The sequence below is a fragment of the Pan paniscus genome, chromosome 11 (genome assembly GCF_029289425.2).
Source record: "Pan paniscus chromosome 11, NHGRI_mPanPan1-v2.0_pri, whole genome shotgun sequence".
Lineage (NCBI taxonomy): Eukaryota > Metazoa > Chordata > Mammalia > Primates > Hominidae > Pan > Pan paniscus.
The window spans coordinates 86,064,409-86,088,301 of record NC_073260.2 but is presented as its reverse complement, the minus strand read 5'-3'; the positions used below and the strand labels follow the sequence as shown (position 1 = coordinate 86,088,301).

General features: G+C 39.9%; 1 protein-coding gene across 9 annotated transcripts in view; it reads right to left on the bottom strand.

The window, feature by feature from the left end:
* Positions 1-18,301, bottom strand: part of ANKRD18A (ankyrin repeat domain 18A) — a 51,542-nt gene extending 33,241 nt beyond the window's left edge. For 2 of the 9 annotated variants that reach the window (XR_008954477.1, XM_034967457.2), the window contains exons 1-9: positions 17,798-18,301; positions 13,648-13,762; positions 13,312-13,485; positions 8,906-9,012; positions 7,961-8,098; positions 5,114-5,181; positions 2,554-2,607; positions 1,844-1,978; positions 841-894 (exon numbers count right to left, since the gene is read on the bottom strand). Coding sequence is in view for 6 of the 9 variants with exons in the window: in XM_034967457.2 (XP_034823348.1) it covers positions 841-894; positions 1,844-1,978; positions 2,554-2,607; positions 5,114-5,181; positions 7,961-8,098; positions 8,906-9,012; positions 13,312-13,485; positions 13,648-13,762; positions 17,798-18,003 (1,051 nt within the window). In the remaining 3 variants the exon portion in view is untranslated. The remainder of the gene's footprint in view (positions 1-840; positions 895-1,843; positions 1,979-2,553; positions 2,608-5,113; positions 5,182-7,960; positions 8,099-8,905; positions 9,013-13,311; positions 13,486-13,647; positions 13,763-17,797) is intronic. The other 7 variants (XR_008619720.1, XM_063594376.1, XM_063594375.1 and 4 more) reach the window with 7 other exon arrangements.
* Positions 18,302-23,893: the final 5,592 nt, after the last annotated feature.

Sequence of the window (23,893 nt, the reverse complement as noted above, 5' to 3'; positions counted from 1 at the left end):
GAGCTGAGACTTAGACAGTGAGATTCACCAGATTAAAAGAGGCAGAGGGCAGGAAAGATAGCACATGCCAGGCAGCGGCAAGAGAGGGAGAGAAGCCTCCCAGAGCGTATGTTTTTGTTTACATGAGAAGGATGGTGACAGGGGCATCACCAGCAGCTCAGAAATGCCAGAAAAAGGGGCAGACAGAGAAAGGGCTGCAGATGGAGAATTGGGCAGAAGCCAGTTTCTGAAAGCCTTATATAAACCAACCATTATTGTCATTTCTTAAATTTTTTAAAAAAGCAAAACAAATTAGAAAAGCATAATTCCAAGAAAAAGACCAACATTTTATTTTATTGTATCTTATCTTATTTGACTTGAATTTTCTGAGAGATGGGGTCTCACTCTGCCACCCAGGCTACAGTATAATGTTGCTATCACAGCTAACTGCAGGCTCAAAGTTCTAGGCTGAAGTAATTCTCCTGCTTTGGCCTCCCAGGTAGCTGGAATTACAGGTGCAGAACACCACACCCAGTTACAGTTTTTGAAAAAATAGTCACGGGGTCTGGCGATGTTGCCCAGGCTGCTGGACTTCCAAGCCTCAAGGGATGCTTCTATCTCAGCCTCCAACACTGACTCATTACAGGCAGGAGCCACCGTCCCCAGCAACACCAATATTTTCAAATGAATAAACTGGAGCTCCATCATTTTATTTTATCATGGATGGGTGAAAACCTTGTAATAGACTGATGTACTCCATGGATTTGTGACAAGGAAACTATACCATTAACTACGGCTGAAGCTTCCCTCGTCTCCCAGTCTCTTTACATGGTTAAGAGTAGAGATACTCAAGTGTCTTACCTTTTGCACGTTCTTTTCTTTTTTTCAAATTTGCAGGCTTCATAGCTGCTGTTTCTGTCAAACATGCAAACTTGTTAGATATTCCTTCTGGAAAACATCATCCCTCTGCCTCCTTACCTGGCAAAGTTTCACTTACTCTGCATGCTTACCCTAAATCCTACCCATTTTTTTTAGAAGCTTGCACTTATCACCACAAATTTAAAAGTGAATGGCATCTAATGAACATACTAAATACACAGTAAATAAAAACTATACGCTCCCAGGTGACATCTATCCTCCATCTATCCTCTACAAAATGGGTCAGTACACTGCAGACCACAGGCCAAATCCTGCCTACCATATGTTTTTTCTCAATGAAGTTTTATGAGAGTACAGTCATGCCTATTCACTGACATGCTACCTATGACGGCTTTCACACTACAATGGCAGGGTTGAGTAGCTACGACATATGGCCTTCAGCTGCTTAAATCGTTCTTGAAAAAGAGAGAGAGAGACCACATGGCCTAAAATATCTCCTGTCTAAAATATCTCCTATTTGGCCCTTTACAGAGAAAGCTTGCCAATCCCAGCTTTATACCATGAACAGAATGCCCTAAATCTCAAATTGAATCTAATGCCTCCCCTGCTTACAATTTTCCAATGAATTTCTAGAGCAAACACTGTTGGCTCCCTACCCAAGAGCAGTTCCTTGTTGTTTCTTGCTGGAGAATCACAAATCTATGTGGATATTTATTATCCCAATACCCCCCCTCATCTTCAAAACATAAGTGATTATTCTAAGCTAATCATATAACTACATTTGCTTTCCCAGTGCCTGGTTTAGGAATGAGCATGTGGTGTGACCCAGCTAATAAAATATTACAGAAAGGGCTGAGCACGGTGGCTCATCTCTGTAATCCCAGCACTTTGGGAGGCCGAGGCAGGCGGATCACGAGGTCAAGAGACTGAGACCATTCTGGCCAACATGGTGAAACCCTGTCTCTACTAAAAATACAAAAATTACCTGGGCATGGTCGCATGTGCCTGTTGTCCCAGCTCCTCGGGAGGCTGAGGCAGGAGAATTGCTTGAACCTGGGAGGTGAAGGCTGCAGTAATCTGAGATCATGCCACTGGACTCCAGACTGGTGATAGAGCGAGACTACATCCCCGAAGGAAAAAAAAAATTTACAAAAAGTCCCCTGCATGCTTCTGAATTTTCTCCCAATTTAAAAGACACATGTGAAGAAAAGCAGCCCTTCCAGCCTTTAGATACTGTCTTGTGAGAACATGGTGTTTGGAGCTGTTGCTAAGTAGCCAACCATGAAGGGAGACATGAACAAGACACTGCCAACAGCATAACCGAAAGAGGAACAAGTGGAATCCAATAATATCACTGGACAACCAAAACAAGTCTGGTTCTTACGGTTTTGGCCACTGTTAGGTCTTCCAGTATTTGCAGCCAAAAGCATTCTACCTCGGAAGTTTCCCCTGGCCTACAGGATAAGATCTACTCATTTCTATACTATTAGAAGTCTTTTATTGAACTAGTTTCTAGACACAGGTAAAACAACAACAAAGTCTTTCCTAAGCTTGCTTTCACTGACACGTACTAAGTATAATAAATAATAACTATAAGCTATTTTCACCTCATTACCAAGCACTCCATATATATTTTTTTGCACTAGTAAATTTGAACTGCTCATAAACTCTACAAAGTTCACTCAGGTGTCCTACCTTTTGAACTTGCTCCTTGTGTTTTAAAACTTTCATTCTTCATGGCTGCTGCTTCTGTCAAACATGCAAGCTTGTTAGATACTCTTTCTGCCAAGCATCATCCCTCTGCCTCCTTACCTGGCAAAGTTCCACTCGCTCTGCACGCTTACCCTAAATCCTACCCACATTTTAGAAGACTGCATTCATCGCCACAAACGTAAACGTGCCTGGCACATACTGAACGTGATACATATGTAATAAATAATAACTATAAGCTCCCAGATGACATTGGACACACAGTAAGCACTATTTCAGGTAGTAAATAAAATAAATAACAGTGGCAATAACAATCTCCCAACTGTATTTTTTAAATGTATTTTGTAACATTAGAAAAATGCTTAGTCTGTAACAGATACATGATAGTTATTATTTAAGTGGACAAGTATTTGAATGAATTAAAATATTTTTCTTAAAAACTCTGTTGAAAAAACACAAAAATTAAATAGTTATCTATATTCTATTATGAGCACCCTAAAGACAAAAACTATGTCAATTCCATCTTTGTCTCCTGCAATTTGCCAAACCTAACTTATAGAAGTGGTTTGATAATTATGTACTAAATTAACGGTGTCTTTATACAGTTCAGATTGCACAATGCATTAGGTGTTACATGTTTGTTATTGTGAACCATTTTTATAATTTTATTATAATTTTTGGAGCCTAGAGTTTGGCTATTGGAATATTGATTATGATTATCTCTCGCCTAATGGTAACAGAGTATTTTTTTTTTGAGATGGAATCTTGCTCTGTCACCCAGCTGGAGTGCAGTGGTGCATTCCGGTTCACTGCAATCTCCACCTCCTGGGTTCAAGCAATTCTCCTGCCTCAGCCTCCCGAGTAGTTGGGAATACAGGTGCCCACCCCCATGCCTGGCTAATTTTTGTACTTTTAGTAGAGATAGGGTTTCACCATGTTGGTCAGGCTGGTCTCAAACTCCTGACCTCAAGTGATCTGCCTTCCTTGGCCTCCCATGTGCTGGGATTACACATGAGCCACCACGCCCAGCCTGGTAACAGATTATCTTGTTCCAATAAAATTACTATTATCATGATAATTATCCAGCACATAAAAAAACACAGCTTGTTCTAAGAAGTGAATATATCTCATGAGGTTCCACCTTATGGTGAATAAATTAAAAATAGACCTTGTTTGTATAAGAATATGTAACATAACTTCTGCTTCTTGGAAAGGAATTACTTTTCTGTCTTCTGCATTCAGTAGCTATCTTCAAAAATAATCTCCTATTTGTATGGGTGCACATTAGCTCAGTTTTATGGTTCTTATTGCCATTTGTTTATGGTGTCAGAAAGGGATTGTTGAATTCCTAGTTCTAAAGACAGTTACTTTCTTAGTGACACAAATTCCTGTGTAACGCAGTTGACCCTTGAACAACAAGAGTTTGAACTGCAGGGTCCACTTATATGCAGATTTTTCTTCTGCTTCTGCAACCCAGAGACAGCAAAACCAACCATTTTCTTCCTCCTCAGCCTAATCAACCTGAAGATGATAAAGATGAAGACTTTTGGGAGGATTTGCTTATGTTTATGAACAGTAAGTATATTTTTTTCTTTTCTATGATTTTCTTTATAACAGCTTCATTTCTCTAGCTTCCTTTATTCTAAAAGCATAGTATATAATAATGCAACACATACAAATACGTGTTCACTGACTGTTCATGTTATCAGTAAAGTTTCCAGTCAATGGTAGGTTATTAGTAGTTACGTTTGGAAGGAGTCAAAGTTATACTCAGATTTTCAACTCCACAGGGATCACAGTCCCTAACCCCCACAATATTCAAGAATCTACTGGAATTAATATTTATTTACTAAATGTAAACCATTTACTATAAAAATTAAATAGAAGATCCATTTGCATAACAAGTCCAATTCGTAACAATGTAATTATAGAGGAAATTGCAACATATTAACTTAATCTAATTTCTTATTTATATTAATACAAAAATATGTAGAATTTCAAGGATCATAAGTAGGTAAATGAATTTTTTCAGACAATACTGTTTGAGATTGAGAATTAGCTACAAATTCCTAAATAACTCTGAATTCTAAACTAAAGAAATTAAATTTAAAAAATTAATTTATATATAAACGTATATATTTTAAACTGCTCTTTTATGATTAAAAATATGTAATCTCACTTTTTGTTTTCTTTGGAGATAGAGTCTTGCTCTTCCATCCAGGCTGGAGTGCAGTGGTGCAATCTCGGCTCACTGCAACCTCCACTTCCCGGGTTCAAGTGATTCTTCTGCCTCAGCCTCCCGAGTAGCTGGGATTACAGGCGCCCACCATGATGCCCAGCTAATTTTTGTATTTTTAGTAGACATGGGGTTTCACCATGTTAGCCAGGCTGGTCTCAAAATCCTGACCTCAGGTGATCCACCCGCCTCGGCCTCCCAAAGTGCTGGGATTACAGGTGTGAGCCACCATGCCTGGCCTGTAATTTTACTTTTTAAAATCAGTAAGATCACCAAGGGAAATGAGAAATTTACTATCAGAAGTCTTACCTTGATTGTCATTTCGAAGATGATTTTTAAGCATCTTATTTTTATGTTCCAAAATTTGTTGTCGGATGCTATGCATAATAAATGTAATAAAATTAGTATTTTAATAGTGATATGAAAAATATTTGCCAAACAGATTAAATTCTTAAAGCATTTCAGACAATATCACAGCTAATATCAGAAATCTAATGTCCGATACACTTTAAAATTTTAAGCTCTATAAACTTATTAAGCTTCTAATTGAACAAGAAAAACAGGAAGTGCTCATAAACTGAGAAAAGCATAGCTCAGTAAATTAATTCTAGTTAGCTTAACAGCCTGGAAACTGTCCTGCATTCACAGTAAGTCCTCGCTCTGTAACCAATAGGTATTTTGTTTTCAGACCAGTTGCTTCTCTTAGCCTCCATGGCTTCTTCTAAAAAATAAAGGTTTTACTACTTGACTTCACTAGGTCATTAGGAGGATGCAATGAGAAAACATGTTCAAATGTTCAGAGAAATAGTAAAGCAATGGAAAAATTTATTCTTGAACTGCATTGCTGAAACCATTTTGGAATCTCAAATAAAACCTGATGAGTGTTTTTCCATAGTTTCTAATATTTGAATGTCATAGTTTTCAGAGAATGTTATTAAGTGCTAATTTTGGTTATTAGTTCTATTTATTGTGGTTTGTAGTTCAGAGCATTTTAGCTAGTTCATAACTTGTAACTAAATTTATATACAAATATATTATTATCTCATTAAAACATATACTCTAATTTTCCCCTATTACTGAACTCATCAATCACACCAAGGGCAGAAAACTAATAGGTGTCAAAAGCTGGCTGGGACAACTACCATTCCTTCTCTACCTCCTCCAACTCAGAGCCAGCAGGTCTGTGTTAGAGGCTGCATCTTCTTGGTCCTCTCCAACTGACATACAAGACAAAGCCCTGCTTGTATTGTTTTTCAGTTCCATGAAACAGATGCAAGTTGATGTTTCCTCATTTCCAAGTCATGTACTAACAACATGTTTGCATGTAACATCCCGTGTGCTACTCAGCTCTGTTCTCATTTCACAGATCACCTTACATGAATACTTTTATAATGATTTTCATTATGAGATTATATATCATTATATAATATATATAGATTATATAATCTATATATAATATATATAGATTATATAATCTATATATAATATATATAGATTATATAATCTATAACTATAACTATATATAATATTTATAATAATATAAATATAAAATATAAATAAAAATTTAAAATAACATAAATATAAAAATAATATAATTATATGCATTATATAATAATTATATAATATATAGATTATATAATCTATATGTAATATAATCTCACATAAATATAACAGATTTTCATTATTATGGAAACACATTACTTGAGGGGCCAACTCCAAGTTGGTCCCCATTACTCTATTGAAGGATAATGTACACAGGTCAGAAAAAAGCCTCAAGGTACAGATGTGATAACAAAAGGCAAAGAGACCTCTGTTCTCTTCCTGCAACATTATTTGAGCATCCCTAGCTGTTGAGTACAATCCCAACTAATATTTGCTAGAGAAAAAATGGACACTGGTCTCAAAGGATAACATACCATGAAGGTATAGGCTAAGCCTAGCCAAAAGGTGGGCTACAAATAAGATTTTTAGTGTTGGGGGAAGGTCAATTTACTCACTATGTGTGTGGGTAGAGCCAGGAGGCCTCGCTGCCAGAGCAGGGTGCTGGGAACAATGGCTGAGTCTATGTATATGAACTAAAAAACACTGTAGCTGTGGGCCGGGCGCGGTGGCTCACGCCTGTAATCACAGCACTTTAGGAGGCCGAGGCGGGTGGATCACAAGGTCAGGAGATCGAGACCATCCTGGCTAACATGGTGAAACCCCGTCTCCACTAAAAATACAAAAAAAATTAGCCAGGGATGGTGGCGGGCGCCTGTAGTCCCAGTTACTCGGGAGGCTGAGGCAGGAGAATAGCGTGAACCCAGGAGGGGGAGCTTGCAGTGAGCCAAGATTGCGCCACTGCACTCCAGCCTGGGCAACTGAGCAAGACTCTGTCTCGAAAAAAACAAAACAAAACAAAACACTGTAGCTGTGGACTCTGTGTATGAGTCACCATGAAGACTGAGGGATCTGAATCAGTAAGGGCATCCTGGTGGCAAAAGTCAATCATTCCAGATTGCAGGACCAGTTACAATGGCAGCAATACAGCAAGTGAATCAATGGAAACAACAGAGTGACTAGAATGGCCTTTTCCCCTCTTCTTCTGACTTGTAAAGCAAGATTGTCTTCCTTGGGCTTAGGGAACCCCTTAGCTTTTTGAAAAATTCAAAGGAGGAAGGCATAGGAGTAGCCCTAGGGGATAATACAAGATTTTCTGCTAAAGTGGACATTTCAAGACCCAATAACTAATTAGAAAAGTCAGGCCAGGCATGGTGCCTAGCAGTTTGCGAGGCCGAGGCAGGAGAATCACTTGAGCTCAGGAACATGAGCAACATAGTGAGACCTTGTCTCAAAAAAAAAAAAAGGAAGAAACAAAAAGTAAAAGATGGACATTATTTCTATCTCACATATGAGTTATACTTGGAATAAAATGAACAACACTGAGATTCCTAGGGATAAAGGTCTTTAAAAGTCCGGAAAGAATCTTGCACTCATTGCTACTTCTAACTAGTCTAGCTTTCTGTGTGATTTCTGGCTAAAAAGTGGACTAACTTGTTGCCATTCCAAGCTACCTCAACCAAACTATGAACTGTCACCTAATGTATAAGATGCAATAGTTACAATTATTTTAAACCTTAATTTAGTATTAACCGGTCTTTTAATATAAGCACATACCTTCTCAAATCACAACAAAAAGCATAATCCTCGGCAGTTTGGCCAAACATGTCTTGAGAAGAGATAAGTATATTTTGTTGAAGCAGGAGGGTGACGATACTTGACAAGTTATGCTGTACTGCAAGTATGAGGGCTGTTCTAAAATAATAAAGAAATAACAGCACTCAAGAACTTTGATGAAGATATTTAATTAGCAAATTGGATACACTTTACCAATTTCATATCTTGCCTGTCAGGATAGACATAATAACCATTTACATGTACTAGCTTATGTGTATAAGCATCTTGGGTGCTCAAGTGTTCATCTTGTTAAATTACCACCAAGGCTAAAAGGCAGGGACAACAAGCAAGCTTCGTGACCCATTGGGACATGACGTAATACAAATTGCTAATTTATAGTCCTTTGATGGCCAAGAAACTGTGCTGAGGTCACTTATCTAAAGTGGGCAAAGATTTAGGTGAAGATTTTCCCATTGCTTTCCCATTGCTTTGAATTATATTGTAATTCAAAGTCAGCTAGGGATCAAATAAGTAAGAGCTATCTGCAGGCTGAAAACAACAGCATCAACAACAACAGCAACAACTATAATAATAATAATAATAATAATAATAGTAATAGTAGTAGTTGTAAACTGAAAGTTAAAGTCTACACTTCATAAAATTAATAAAATACAAAACCCCTTTAGCTAATATAAGATTACAGGACCAAAAACACCAAATTACAAATAACAGTCCATAAGAGAAGATGAATCCTACTATATACTGTTTTTTATGTTGCTTAGTCCAAATAACTTCTTTTCTACCTGATTATTCATGTTATTTTTTACTATATGCCAATAATTATAAGTTTAATCTTATTAACATTTCTGACTTGAGTGACTGTTACCACTCTAGAACACTCAGGTTTTTAGGAAAAAAGAAAACAAAAAACAAAAACTATTGCACCTTTTGAAATTGTCAACGGCATGTATATTTGCCTGGTTCTTCAATAAAAATTCCACCATATGCTGTCTCCTGGAATTTATAGCAAACAAAAGTGGAGTGTTTCCCTCCTGTAAGAAAGCAAAAACAATTTATAATTCACAAAATTACATATTTCTCCACTGAACTAAAAATCTTCTATAAGATGCTATGAACTTAAACATGCAATATAGAGAGAAAGTAAATGCAAAGCAGTCCCGTCCCTTTCACTCCTCTGTGCTTTCCCACACACTGCCTTGAAACACCCCTCCTCTGCCTCCCCATGTTAACTTCCGTCGTCTCCAAAACTCACTTTATTTACCAGTCCCCAAAATCCTTGCTTCTATCTCAGCATTTAGCACAGTCCATTGTAATTATTTCATTGTTTCCCACTGAAACCAAGAGATTCTCGAGGGCAAGGGCTGTATCTTTTTTCTCTATAACCCTAAAACCTAAGACATAGTAGCGAATGCTTTAAGTTTTTAAAATAAATTAATGATCTAAATTATTACCTCTAGAGGAGTGTTTCTTAAACTATATTTCAAAGAGTAGTTGTTTTACCGAAAGAACTGTACCCCAACAAAAAGATTCCATGATCATCTGCATTTGAGAAGTATTAAAAACTATATTACATGGCCAACAATCTAGAAATCCCTTGAACTTTGCCTAATCTCAGTTTGACAATACTTTTTGTGGCAAACATTAACATTTTAGGAACTAGAGTTTCAGGGATACAGTTGCCAGAGCTTCCCAATACAAGTGGAGGTTTCCTCTGGGTGGCACAAACTTGCTTGATTTACTTCTATCAATGGTTTCAGGATGCCAATGTCAGGCACTCCTGATCCAAAGGGGCCACTAAGGAAATGAGCTCTGAATTAAGAGAGATTGGCTTCAAATGCACTTATTTTCCTTATTATTAAATACTCCATGGGATTTCTCCTAATGCAAGAGGATAGATTTTTATCTTAACTATTAGAAAGCTCAGTATGTTCTGTGTAAGAGAGACCAGTTAAAATTTTTTGAAAATAAATATTAAAAAGCAAAGCTCAGTAAGAAATTCTATTCTCAATTATAATGATAATCCTGGGACGTTAATGCAACTTTACTTTTTAAATCCATTTGTATTGATTTCCATTTAAATTGCTATTTAACATTATTTTTTTACTTTAGGCAAAATATAAATCAGAAATAAAAATACAATGGCTTATCAAAAAAAGTTCTAATACTGATGTATAGGGCTTGTTTCTAGCATAATAAGAGCCAATAAGTCACTTGCATTTTTTTCTTTTTCTTTTTTTTTTTTTTTTTTTGGAAATGGGGTCTCACACTGTCGCCCAGGCTGCAGTGCAGTGGCATGATCTCCGCTCACTGCAAGCTCCACCTCCCGAGTTCATGCCATTCTCCTGCCTCAGCCTCCCAAGTAGCTGGAACTACAGGCACCTGCCACCACACCTGGCTAACTTTTTGTATTTTTAGTAGAGTTAGGGTTTCACCGTGTTAGCCAGGATGGTCTCCATCTCCTGACCTCATGATCTGCCCGCCTCAGCCTCCCAAAGTGCTGGGATTACAGGCGTGAGCCATTGCACCCGGCCGTCACTTGCATTTTTAAGGGACATTGCTGAGAAGAAAGATATAATGTCTGCAATATTCATAATCTATCCACTTCTCAGCAGGAATAACCTAAAAGGGCTTCTAGGCATTCTTATGAGCAGATGACTATTTGTGGTATAGATATAAAAAAAGAGTTAAAAAAACTTCTGAATTCTAAAATTCAACTCTATAATTGAGGGATTTATATAAACTATAGACTATATATTATGAACCAATATATGCTGTCTTAAAAACCTTGAAATCTTTATGAAAATATACTATAAAAAAGGAGTTGTAAGCTCAAATACTTATAAGGATGACGGAGGTTACGTAAGTAAGTGAAGTACTCAGGTGGGCACAGTAGCAAACTGGAGAATATGTGCCTCCTACACAGGGCAACCTCTGCACAGCAGACCAAGCAGTGATGTCGTTCTGGGGACACCAGATTTGTTTCTTAAGCCTGAGGTCCAGACTTCTGCATGAGTCCACTAAAGTTTACATGTTGACTCAATTCAAAGAGGCAAAGAACAAATCTATACGCCACATTTAGACTATAGCTCTTGTGTTTTTATATTTGCTGTGAATGTGTTGCTAAATGATTGTGTATAAACCAAGTATTTGCATGTGGAACTTTTTCTCTGTCTAGTATCATATGTTTAATAAAAAAACTCAGGCCCTCATATATACATAATAAAAATTGCTGTTAACACTCATAATATCCACCTCAAGAATTTTCCCAACATTTATTCATTTGCAATCTATGTGCATATAATTTTCCCAGATTGTTCACCAAATGGACAATTCGTTCATAGGAATGCTGAAACTAAATTATTAAAAGAATTCCTATTGTATTCTCACTGACTTCAAGGATTTCAGTGTTTAAAACTGACATCCTGATAATGCCAAAGCTCTATAAACGTAATAGGCATACTGAGATAGTCCCTAATACAACTGCAACTGAAAAAAAAAGGTTCAAGATTTGCTACTGATCTAATTGAGAAAATCTCACTTGTAATGAACATTTGCTGACACATAGTCACTTGAATGGTGACAAAGGAACATGAAATTGTGAAAGGGTCAGTCTCTACTTATTGAAAGATTACCCACAAGTAAATTGCTAAAGACTTTCTGAATGGCAGTGAGTGATTCATGGTGGGAAGCAAAAAGTGTTATTCTGTAAGCTGAGCGATATTGCCAATGATATTCCCTTTCACTTCCCAGTCACAAACGTAGAGAAAGACAGATAAGTCAGTTTAATGTTATTGGAAAAGAGAACTTTGAAGAAAGTAGCACCTATCGAATGCCAACTCTTTTAGAGATTTCTTATGTCTTTGACATACAGGAATTTATATCCTGCACTTATCTATTCTGTGCTTCTTAATCAGGAGTGTATTCAAACACTGAGGTTTTTGTTGTTATTGTTGGTTTTTTTTGTTTTTTGTTTTTTTTTTTTTTGCTTTTGTTGTGGTAAGAGACAAGAGTCTTACTATGTATTTTTAGTAGAGACGGGGTTTCACCGTGTTAGCCAGGATGGTCTCCATCTCCTGACCTCGTGATCTGCCCGCCTCAGGCTGGACTTAAACTCCTAGGCTCAAGCAATCCTCCCACCTCAGCCTCCTGAGTAGCTGGGACTACAGGAACATGCCACAGTGCATGGCTTCAAGAAAATATTTTTAACCATACATGTTCAGAACTTATTAGATCTATTACATCAAAATCCTCAGGGGAAAGCCTACACTTGTAGACTTTTAACAAAATTTCCCCAGGTCATTGTAATGCACAATTCTAGCTGAGAATTACTGCAGCAGACAATCACTTCAGTTTCATCTCTCACCCACATGGCCAATATCCTTTATCAGCTTGGGATGTGGCCAGAGAGGAGTATGAGATAGAGTTATGTATTAAAATTCCAGTTAATTTTCCTGGGTGTGGGTATATCAGGGACAAGTAAACTCAAAATCCCAGTTGATTTTGCTATTTATAAGCTGCTTATCTCCCACCTTCCCATCAAGATATTCTAGATTTGAAAGGAGAGTTTAGACTCTTATCTAAGTGGCTGTTTTTGCCGGGATGGGTAATAAGTCAGTTACTAATTTGTTCCACCCTTTGCTGAAGTGTTTCTCACTTCATCACCGTATATTCACTGCCAATCTGGTTTCCTCAGAGTCCTCTAAAAATTAATCTTTAGGCAAGTTTCAGTCACTCTTTTTACCAAACCAAAAATGATTACCCCAAAGCTGAAGAGCGCTTTGTCCAATACATAAACTGGAAAAACGACAAATTAAAAAACAAAACCTCTTCTTGGCATTTTCCCTCGTTACCTAATTTCCAAGTGACCTGCGTGTTTTTGATTGCTCTCCTTTTCCCTTCCTATTTTTCCCTCTTAAACCTTGCCCATGAAAGATACATCCATTTTGTTAGAAAACCGTCAGCAGCAAGACTTCTATTTATTGTAAATTGCTTTGGTTTTGAGTTTTAAGATAAAGCCTATTTCCAGGGCAATTTTTTTCCTGTGATGTTTTTACACTAATTAGAAAAAAAATACACCTGGGGTAGGAAACAAATACTTGAAAAGAAGAAGTTTTACCTTAACAAATTCACAAATACTTCCCATAAGTGCACTAAAATAGCTGTGCCCTCTAATGCTTCTTTAAAAGTATCAATATTTAAAGTAAAATTTTAGACAATTATTTCAAAACATTTTCATTCAGGAATACTTGAGTTCCAAATATGAAAAATTGACTCTTACCTATGTCAATATTAAAACAAACATTTTGAAAAGAAAGTTGATTGATCTGTACCTTGTTTAGTGCTTCAATATTTGCATGGTGGGAAAGCAGTCTTTCTGCCAGTGAAGTCCCCTTATTATACACGGCATAATGGAGAGCAGTGTTGCCGTAGATATCCTTAATGTTTGGATTGGCGCCACATTCCAGGAGAAGGATGGCACAAGCCTCTTCCTGGCCGTGTACAGCCTATTAGTGTTAGATAAAAAACTAGACTATAAATTCTAAGAATTCAAAATACATATTCCACAGGTTTCACCAACTAGCTATATTTAAATGAGACAAATTCATTTTAATTCTATGTATTTAAATCAAACCCATTTCATGCTGAAAGAGTTGGCTACTATATACCTTCATTAAAGGTGTCCTGTTTAGTCTGTCGCAGATGTCGATCTGGCATCTTCTGTGCAGCAAGAGAGTGACCACTTCCACACGGCCATGGGCACAGGCCAAATGTAGAACAGTCCTAGGAGAGCGAGAGGGGTTTTCAGGAAATGTAGTGCAATATCTCAAAACCTACAATGGTTCATGTAATTGTAAACATTGAATGGCATGTTATTCCACTGCCTTCAAAACAAATAATTTTCTTTTGAAGAAAGTACAATATTTATTAGCTCTTACTGCTCCCTACCTTAATGAAACAGCAGCCTATTTGGATAGAATGAGCTTGGTATTTGGATTCAGCTCAACTAGGGCTTGAGTTCTACTTTGAACTCAGTCACCTACCAGCTATTGCTTAGCCTTTCTGTGCCTGAATTTCCTCATTAATAAAGATGACCACAGCAGCTAGCTCACAGGACACCACTGTGATGCTTAAATGAAAATCTATGTAAAGCATTTAGAACTGTTTCCAGAACAAGCAACAACTCAATAACTGTTAGACTTTTGTTTGTTGAGACACGGTCTTGCTCTGTTGCCCAGGCTGGAGTGCAATGGTGTATTTATACCTCACTGCAGCCTGGCACTTGTAGGCTCAAGCAAACCTCCTGCCCCAGCCTCCTGAATAGCTGGGACCACAGGAGTGCACCAGCATGATCAGCTAATTTTTAAATTTTTTTTTGTAGAGTAGGAATGTCACCTTGTTGCCCAGGCTGGTCTCAAACTCCTAGCATCATGGGAACTTCCCACCTCAGCCTTCCAAAGTTCTGGAATGACAGGTGTGAGCCATGCACCCAGCCAGATGTTATAATTATATTACTAGTATTTAACAAAAATATTTTAATTAAGTAAGATGATACAATTATTGCTATTTTGCAGGATGATTTAAAGATTAGGTCACATTTTAGCATATCTGATATTGGAGCGGTATTTATAATTCATAATTTTTATATGGTAGCATTTATAATTGGTAGCATTTAAAAATCATCTTATTAATATAGAAAATAGTAGGGTATCACACAATCCATGAGGTCTTACATTAAGTAGAATACTGTATACACAGCAGGTCTAGGGCAATTCTAGGAATCTAATTGACACTTAAATACATTTTAATTCCTCAAAGTACCATGGGGAAAGAGCACTGAAATAACAACATATTTTTTAAACAAATTACTTCTTACTTTGATTTTTAAAAACGGGAAGCTGGCCGGGCCCGGTGGCTCACGCCTGTGATCCCAGCACTTTGGGTGGCTGAGGCAGGTGGATCTCTAGGTCAGGAGTTCAAGACCAGCCTGGCCAACATAGTGAAACTCTGTCTCTACTAAAACTACAAAAATTAGCTGGGTGCGGTGGCAGGCACCTGTGATCCCAGCTACTCGGGAGGCTGAGGCAGGATAATCACTTGAACCTTGGCAGCAGAGGTTGCAGTGAGCTGAGATCACGCCATTGCACTCCAGCATAGGCGACAGAGTGAGACTCTGTCCCAAAACGAAAAAACAAACAAACAAACAAAAAGAAACGTGAAGCTAAAGGAAACTCATGATTGAGATGAACAGGTATGGCTCATTTTAGTCAACACTTAGATTTACAGAATATATGCAAATCAGACTTTCCAATGATTAATATTAGTATTTAAGACTGATAAATTTTCAAAAGGGCAGTTAAAGGTTATCTCTTATTGTTTTCTACCTTCAGAAAGGCTTTTGCTTGAAAGGTGGGAGGAAAAGCTTCAGTGAGATTAAGTTCTACTATTCCTATTTTAAATCTCTCATCTTGCTCAGGCAGAACAGGTAAACATAAAGTTTTTAAGTATGGAAGGGTCCTGAGAGATAGTGCAAAATGTCTGCTACATAACATATTCGAGTTATGTTTGATGAATAAATGGATTGATAGAATACAGTTGGGGAGCTCAATATTTTTAAATACAACTTCTATAAACCAATATTTTTGTGATAGTAATAATATTTGCTATTTGTTATTTTGATAAGACTACAACTATAATGAAATGATTAATCTATCATTGTTTGCCTATATGTAATGAATCTATACATAAGAAAAACATATATACATAATAAAGTATATACATAAAATCTGCAAGCACAGATAAAAAGATTCCCTTTTTACTTCTGAAGAAGCTAAAAGTTCAAACCCTCACAATAATAATGATAAAAAATAGTGAGAAATTATTTTTATCTGTTCAAGAGTCATATTTCTCTTCCCAAAATTTATTCCATTAATAATAAATTTTTACTAGAAATTTTATAAATGCTCACTTCAGAAATCAAAGGTAAGAAAAAGGAACAAAAAACTTTAAAATACAAATGCTCAGAAGTTACAAATTTTATCCTATTTTGTGCATAGTTTTGCCTAACACCAAACCATAGTATGTTTGTGTGTATGTGCAAGCAAACTGATTTGTTTTTCCTCACTGGCTGTAACAAAATGCATCTTCACATATCAACATACTTCTCCACCTATTGCCACCTTCAATGGCCACATACCATTCTATGGGTTCTTGTTAACATAAATGCTGGGGGAAAAAAGTGCATGTATCTCTATTTTCTGAAGGTATTTTAATACAATGGAATTGATGGGTAAAGGGCATATACATTTTTAAAATGTGGTAATTATCTCCAAATTATCCGCTTGAAAAGTCATCAGCAACTTAAACTTCAAGCAGCAGTGTAAGTGCCACTGCTCTTCATTCTCACAAACACTGTGGATAGAACACAGGCTCACTCCTCTTTTAACTTATCTTATGAGAAACACTAAGGATTTTTTCCTATGTACATAAGTAACTTGTGAATCTGCAAAAAGTGCTTTGCTCACTTCTAGAGTTCTTTTCTTGTGGATTTGATTGGAAAGAATTCCCTGTAAAATAAAGACGTGCTTTTTATCTGTATATATATAACTGATATATATATAACACATTATATTAGTAATATATACAATTTCTTATACATATAATCAGTAATATGTATTATATATAATAAAGAATAAATTCCCTGTAAGATGAAGATACACTTTTCATCTGAATATATATTTTTATATATTAGTAAAAATATATATAGGAAATATTTTTCGAGTGTGTTATCTTTTGTTAATTTTTTTCTGATACACAGGGGATTTTAATTTTTAGTTTGCTAAATCAACTTTCAGAATGCCTGCTTGCGAGGTCATTCTTACGAAGGCCTTTGTTAACATAAAATGTACCTGTATAAATAAGTCTTTGCGTTTTCTTCTGGTACTTTTTCTCATTTTGCATGTGTAAAAATTTCAGTCTGAATTCCATCAGGAACTCATTTTTGCGACATAAAGTTTCATTAGTTTTCTTCACACAGCAGGCATTTTATTAATAACTCATCTTTTCCTACTCATCTGAAACGTTACCATTATCCATCCCTATGTATATATCTTACATATATTTCAGTGTTTTTGGATTTCCTGTTCTGTTCCATTTATTTATCTGTGTTTTCAGCTGTTAGTAAATATTTAATTGTGGGAATTAATAGCACATTTTGATATCTAGAGGAGCAAGTCTTTTCACTCCATTATAAACATTTTTAAATGTCATCACAATGGTAAGATAGATAGGAAGTGTCATGCAAAAATGATAAAACCTTGATATCTTCATTCAGTTTATGTAAAACTGATAAACATGGAAACAGTTCATATTTTGAGAAAACTGAGTCTTCCCATTCAAGGAACCCACCTCGCGCTTCCCAGTGTCCCTCTAAGAAGCCCCAGTAAAGAACCTGTCTACCTAGGTGGATTCGGATGTAAAACCGACACAGGGTTTTATCTGAGAACTCTTCGCCTACTGAAAAAGGCTCATGGTATTTTTGACAGGGGAATGAGTTCTCATTAGGCACCTCCCTATCGTGTATATGGCCCCATGTTTTAAACGTGGATATGCCTAACTTTGTGAGTTAAATCACTCAAATTTTCCACCAAGCGCGACGGACGGGGAATTGCCAGCGACGGAAAGCAGCTGAGGCTCCATTTGGCTCAGCTGCTCCGAGGGTGCCCGGCGCCCTCCAAGGTCCCCGCCCCAGGGGCTGCCGGGCTGCAGGGAAGCCGGGCCTGGGGCCCCCTCCCACCGCGGGCTGAGTCCCTGAGCTACCTGTCTTTTCTGTCGCGGGCGTCCAAGTCCCGAAACCTGCGCGTCAGGCAGCGCTCCACCTCCGCGGCGTCGCCCTTGATGGCAGCCCTGTGGATCTTCCGCAGTTCCCAGTCCCGAATGTCGTAACCCGGACCCGCATACTCTTGGTCCATGGAGCTCAGGAGCGCCTGGCCCAGGCGTCTCCCGAAGCTGAAGAGCTTCCTCATGGTGGCGACTTCTCAGACGCCCACCACCCGCTCCTGAGCCGCGGCGGCTCCTCGTGGCCTTTCCACCCCCACTCAGCCCCAAATCCGCGATCCCCCCCAACCCGCGATCCACCCCCAAATCCAAGATCCACCCCCAAACCCGCAATGTAGCTCAGAATCCGCGATCCAGCCCGGTCCACCACAGCCTTCAGCAGCGGCACTCGCAGACTCCGACCTCTCAGACCGAGTGAGCCCAGCTAAGCCGTTAGGCGCGCGCCTGAACCTCAGCGCTCCGAACTCTCAGACCGAGTGAGTCCCCGCGATGCCAGTTAGGCGCGCGCCTACATCTCAGCGCCAGCCGGGACTCCGGAAGCCGCTCCCAAGCCCTCGTGGCCGGCAGGGGGCACCTGCAGCTCGGGCGCACGCGTCGCTGGCTTGCGGGTTCTCCTGGGCTCCCGCGGGACGTCCCGGAATCCCAGGAGTGCATCCCTTCCCGCCTGAGGGCCTGCCTGGCCCTGACTCCCGACCCGCTCCTCCTCCGAAGAGAGATCCGGGCCGCTGACAGGGGCCCTCCGCAGCCACCGGGGATGGGACTGGGGGGTCGGTTCCCGTCCCGGTGCAGCCGCCGCCGGGCAGACCGCCTGGCTTGGCCGCAGCCAGGGCGACATGTAGCCCTGGTTCTGCCAGGCTGGGAGCGCCAGCCATCTTGGGAGTTGCCAGGCAGCTGTCGCCAGCAGGTAGAGGGCGCCTGCAGCTTGGGCGCCCAGGTGGTGGAGCACGGCCTAGGCGGCCTCTGGATCGCGAGTGCACCTGGCCTGAGAGCCCGCCAGGCCCTGCCCCTGCTCGGCTCCTCGTCTGCTGAAGCTCGGGACCTCTAGCCAGTGGCCCTCTGCAGCCACGGGGAATGGGGCTGAGAGCCGGTTCCCGCTGCAGGGCAGAGCACCTAGCTCAGCCGCAGCCACAGGGACATCTGGCCCCGGTTCTGAGATGTGGGGAGTGCTGGCGGGCTCGGGGGTTGCCTGGAGGCTGCTGCCTGCACACAGAAGGCGGATGCAGCTTGGGTGCCCAGGCGGGCTGGAGGTGCATGGCCTGGTAGGCCTCGGGATCGCCAGCGCGCCCAGCCTGAGGGGCCCCAGGCCGTGCCTCCCGCCCATTCCTCCACCGGAGGGGGATCGGGGTCGCTGGCATGGGCACTTGGCAGTCACCCCGGATGGGGTTGAGCAGGGGTTCTCAGTTTTCGCCCCTGTGCAGCCGCCGCCGGGCAGAATGCCTGGCTTGGCCGCAGTCACTGCTACACCTAGCGGGTCGGGCGGGCCGGGAGGTGAAAGCGCTGGGAGGCGGGTGCCTTCTCGCCCTTTGGCGCCTCTGGGCCCCACGGCTTGTCGGCCTCTGGCGCGCAGGGCTCCCCAGCATCCTGGGCGCCGGCCCGCTGCCTGCACAAAGTCAACTCAGACAGGATGAACTTCGGTTGCCTTGTCTGGCTGGGCTGCCAGGCGGGGCAGCTGACCTGCTGATGGGGTGACTTTCTTCATCTTCTTGCCCACAGGACAGCGGGCTGGGAAGCCAGGGGCCGCCGGGACCTGGGGCTGGAAACCACATCTGCCCACAGCCGCAGCCTCCTGCACCTGTCATCCTGGCGGCGCCCTGACGTCGGAGAAGCAGCAGGCGCGGAGCTCCTGCAGCGGGCACCGCTGCAGCAACCCGACCCGGCGTAGGCGGCAGTGGAAGGCGGCCTGCTAGCACGGCTCCCGCGGCCCCAGGACCAGGGGTGCGGCCAGCACCGCCCTCACTCCCCGCGTCTCGTGGATATTGCCCTCCCTGGAGGCGGCTGGACCTAAGCGAGGCTCGCAGCGATCGGCCCCGCGAAGACTCGCATGCAGGGCTCAGGATCCCGCATTCTGGCGCCGCGGCACCGCACCTTTCAGCAGCCCTGCTCCTCTTCTTGTTGGTAAACTTTTGTCACTCTGCCATGAAAAGCATCCAGGCGTCCTTGATTTCGACATTGCATGCACGCTCAGCCGAGCTCATCAGACGGGCGGTTGTCCCCAGAGCCCGCGGGTAGCTTGTTCCCGGGCGGCGGCTCCTCCTGGATGCAGCTCCTTGTGGGCCTACCAGGCTTGGTGGAGCCAAGGCCCGCCGTGGCCGGCAGACCTGTGGAGAGGAAGAGTAAGGCGGGCTCTGCAGGGCAGTGGGCCGGGACCATGAGAGAGGCGGGTCAGTCTGGGCTCCAAGCTCAGCCTCTCGGATTCCCCGGGACCCACGGCTTATAATGCGCTTAAATCCCACGCCTCGCCCGAGAGACAGCACGTCACCGTCACCGCCTAGCGCCCCTGACCCGCTCCCACTCCGCTGCAGCGGAGGGTGTGTGAGGGAGAGGGACGCAGGGAGGGAAAAGCGTTGGGAGGGCAAACATCTTTTCATAAGCTTTTCCTCTTCTATTATGCCATCTCTGATGGGAGCCTCTTTAGATCTTTCGTCCATTTACTAATTGGGTTGTTCGATTTCTTATTGTTGAGTTGTAAGTGGTTTTTAATGGTCTGGATGCCAGACAGGTGTTTTGCAAATATTTTCTCCGTCTGTGGCTTGTTTCTCCATTCTCTTATTTCCTTTCCCAGAGCAAAAGTTTTTAATTGTAACGACTTCATACCAATATCTTCTTTCATGGTAGAAATTTGTCTTTTATGTACTTTAGTGTTGTATCTACAAAGTAATTGCCAAACCCAAAGTTACCTAAATATCCCTTTTGTTATTTTACAGAAGTTTTACAGCTTTTGGATTTAAATTTAGGTCTAAAAATTGAATTCATAAAAGTAGAGAGTATAATGATGCTTACCAGAGGCTGTGTTGCTGGGGAGAAAAATGGGAAGTTGTTCACAGATGCAAAGATTCAGTTAAACCAGAGAAATGCGTTTTGAAATCTATTGCACAGCAGGATGACTATAGTCAATAATAATGTACTGTATATTTAAATAACAAAAAGTAAATTTCAAATATCTAACCACAAAAAATAAAATTGAGGTGATGGGTATTTTTATTTTATTTATTTATTTGTTTATTTATTTATTTTTTTGAGACAGAGTCTCGCTCTTTCGCCCAGGCCGGACTGCAGTGGCAGGGTCTCGGCCCACTGCAAGCTCCGCCTCCTGGGTTCACGCCATGAGGTGATGGATATTTTATCCTCGATGTAGTCATTCCTCATTTTATACACATATCCAAGCATCACATTGTACCCCATAAATGTATGCAATTGTGGTTTGACAATTTAAAATATTATTAACTTAAAAATGTGTCGTTCGAGTTAATTTTTGAGGAGCAAGGTCTGTGTCTCAATTCTTTTTTTTTGCATATATGTATATATACATACACGCAATGGATTCATCACTGTTTTTGAAAAAGCTACCCTTTCTCCCTTGAATTGCCTTTACCTTTTTGTAAAAGATCAATTGACTGTGTTTGTGCACTCCTATTTCTGAGTTCTCTATTCTGTTCCATTGATCACTTTGCAAGTCCTTGAACTTTGTTCCTCCCCCACAATATTGTTGGCTATTCTTGTTAGTTTGTCTTTCTATATAAACTTTAGAATTAGTTTGTCAATTTCCACACAATAATTTATTCATGTTTTCACGAGAGTTGTAATGAATTTGTAAATCACATTGAAGAGAACTGACATCTTAACAACACTGGGTCTTATTTTGTGAATACAGATGTCCCTTCATTTATTTAGATCTTTAATCCCTTTCAACAGATTTTATAGTTTTTCTCACATAGACCCTGCCCATATTTTGCTAGATTGTGTCTATTTCATTTTCTTGATGCTAATGAAAATGGTATTGGGCTTTTAATTTCAAATTCTCGTTGTTCATTGCTGGATGTAGGACAGCAATTGATTTTGTATATTAACCTTATACCGTGCAACCTTGCTATAATCCAGAAGGGTTTTTGGCTGATGCTTTAAGATTCTCTACATAGAAAATCAAGTTATCAGCAAGCAAAGGGCATTTTAATGCTCCCTTTCCAATCTGTATACCTTTTATTTTATTTTCTTGTCTTATTGCATTAGCTAGGATTTTAGTATGATGTTGAATAGGAGCAGTGAGAGGGGATAACATTTCCTTGCTTCTTTTGTGTAAAACATCCCATTTTTCACATTATGTATGATATTGTCTGTAGGGTGTTCTTTTGGTATATGTTCTTTATCAGTTGAGGAATTTCCCTTCTATTTCTAATTTGCTGAGAGTTTTAACCATGAATGGGCTTTGGATTCCGTAAAATGCTTTCTTGATCTATTAATATAATCAAATAACTTTTCTTCTTTAGCTAGTTATCTGAGGGATTGCCTTAACTATTTTGTGTTAAGCCAGGCTTGCATACCTGGAATAAATCTCACTTGGTCTTGATGTGTAATTCAACAATGTATTGCTAGATTCAGCATGCTAATATTTTGTTGAGAATTTTTGATGAGAGACATTTGTCTGAACATTTTTCTTTAAATGTCTTTTTCTGCTTTTGGTATCAGAACTTCATAAAATGAGTTGGGATATGTTCCTTTTGCTTCTGTTTTCTGGTAGCAATTGTAAATAATTGGTATCTTTTCCTCCTTAAATGTTTCATACAATTGGCTAGTGAAACAATCTAGGCCTGTTGCTTTCTTTCTTGGAAGGTTGTTAATTATTCATATATTTCTATACTAGATAAAGAGTTATTTGAATTATCTATTTCTCCTTTTGTAAGTTCTATGGACTACATTTTTGTGTCTCCCCAAAATTCATGTGCCAAAACCAATCCTCAATGTGATGGTATTTGAGGTCCTTTGAGAAGTGATTAGGTCATGAGGATGGAGCCCTCATAGGTGGGATTAGTGGTTTTTTCTAGAAAGGTTCCTCACCCCTTCTGTTATATGAGAACATATTGAAAAGATGGCTTCCATGAGCCAGAAATTGAGTCCTCAGCAGACATGAAATCTGCTGGTGCCTAGAATTGATGTTGGAGTCCCTAGCTTCCAGAACTATGAGAAATAAGTTTCTGTGTTTATAAGCCACCCAGTTTATGGCATTTTGGTATAGCATCCTGAACAAACTAAAGGAGTTTTGGTAGTTTGTGTCTTTCAAGATATGGATCCATTTTGTCCAAGTAATCAAATTTGAGAGCACATAGTGTTTATGCTATTCATTTATTATCCTTTTAATGCCCATGGCATCAATACTGATAACCTTTCATTTCTGATACTAGTAATTTTTGTCTTCTGTCTCTGTTTCTCATTTGTCTCCTCTCCTCCATTTCCCATCCTCCTTCTGCCTCTTCTTCATCTCCTTCTCCTCCTCCTCCTCCTTTTCCTCCTTCTCCTCCTCCTCCTTCTTCATTGTCTTCTTCTTATCCATTAGATTATATAAAAGTAAGCAAAATAGAGATTTTATTTTACCTTCATGTATTCCTTCTCTAAGCTCTCCCTTCTTTATGTAGATCCAAATTTCTTATAATTTTTCTTCTTCCTGAAACTCTTCTTTGAAATTTTTTACGAAGTAGGTCTGCTCGTGACACATTTCTTCAGTTTCTGTTTGTATGAGAAAGTATTTTTTTCCTTCACTTTTGAAGGATAGTTTTACTAGATACAAAAATATCAGTTGATTATATTGTTCTTTCAACATTCTAAATATTTCAACTTACTCTCTTTTGATTGGATGGTTTCTGACAAGAAGTCCTATGTAAATCCTATTCTTGCTTCTTTATAAATCAAGTATTTTATTCCATTCACTTTCAACAATTTGTCTGTCTTTGATTTTCTGAAGTTGAAATATAATTTGCATATGGGTATATATTTTTGGTATTTTTCTGGACTTCCTGTATTTGTGGTTTCAACACGTAATGTTGTAAAATTCTCAGTCAGTATTACTTCAAATATTTATCTGCATTT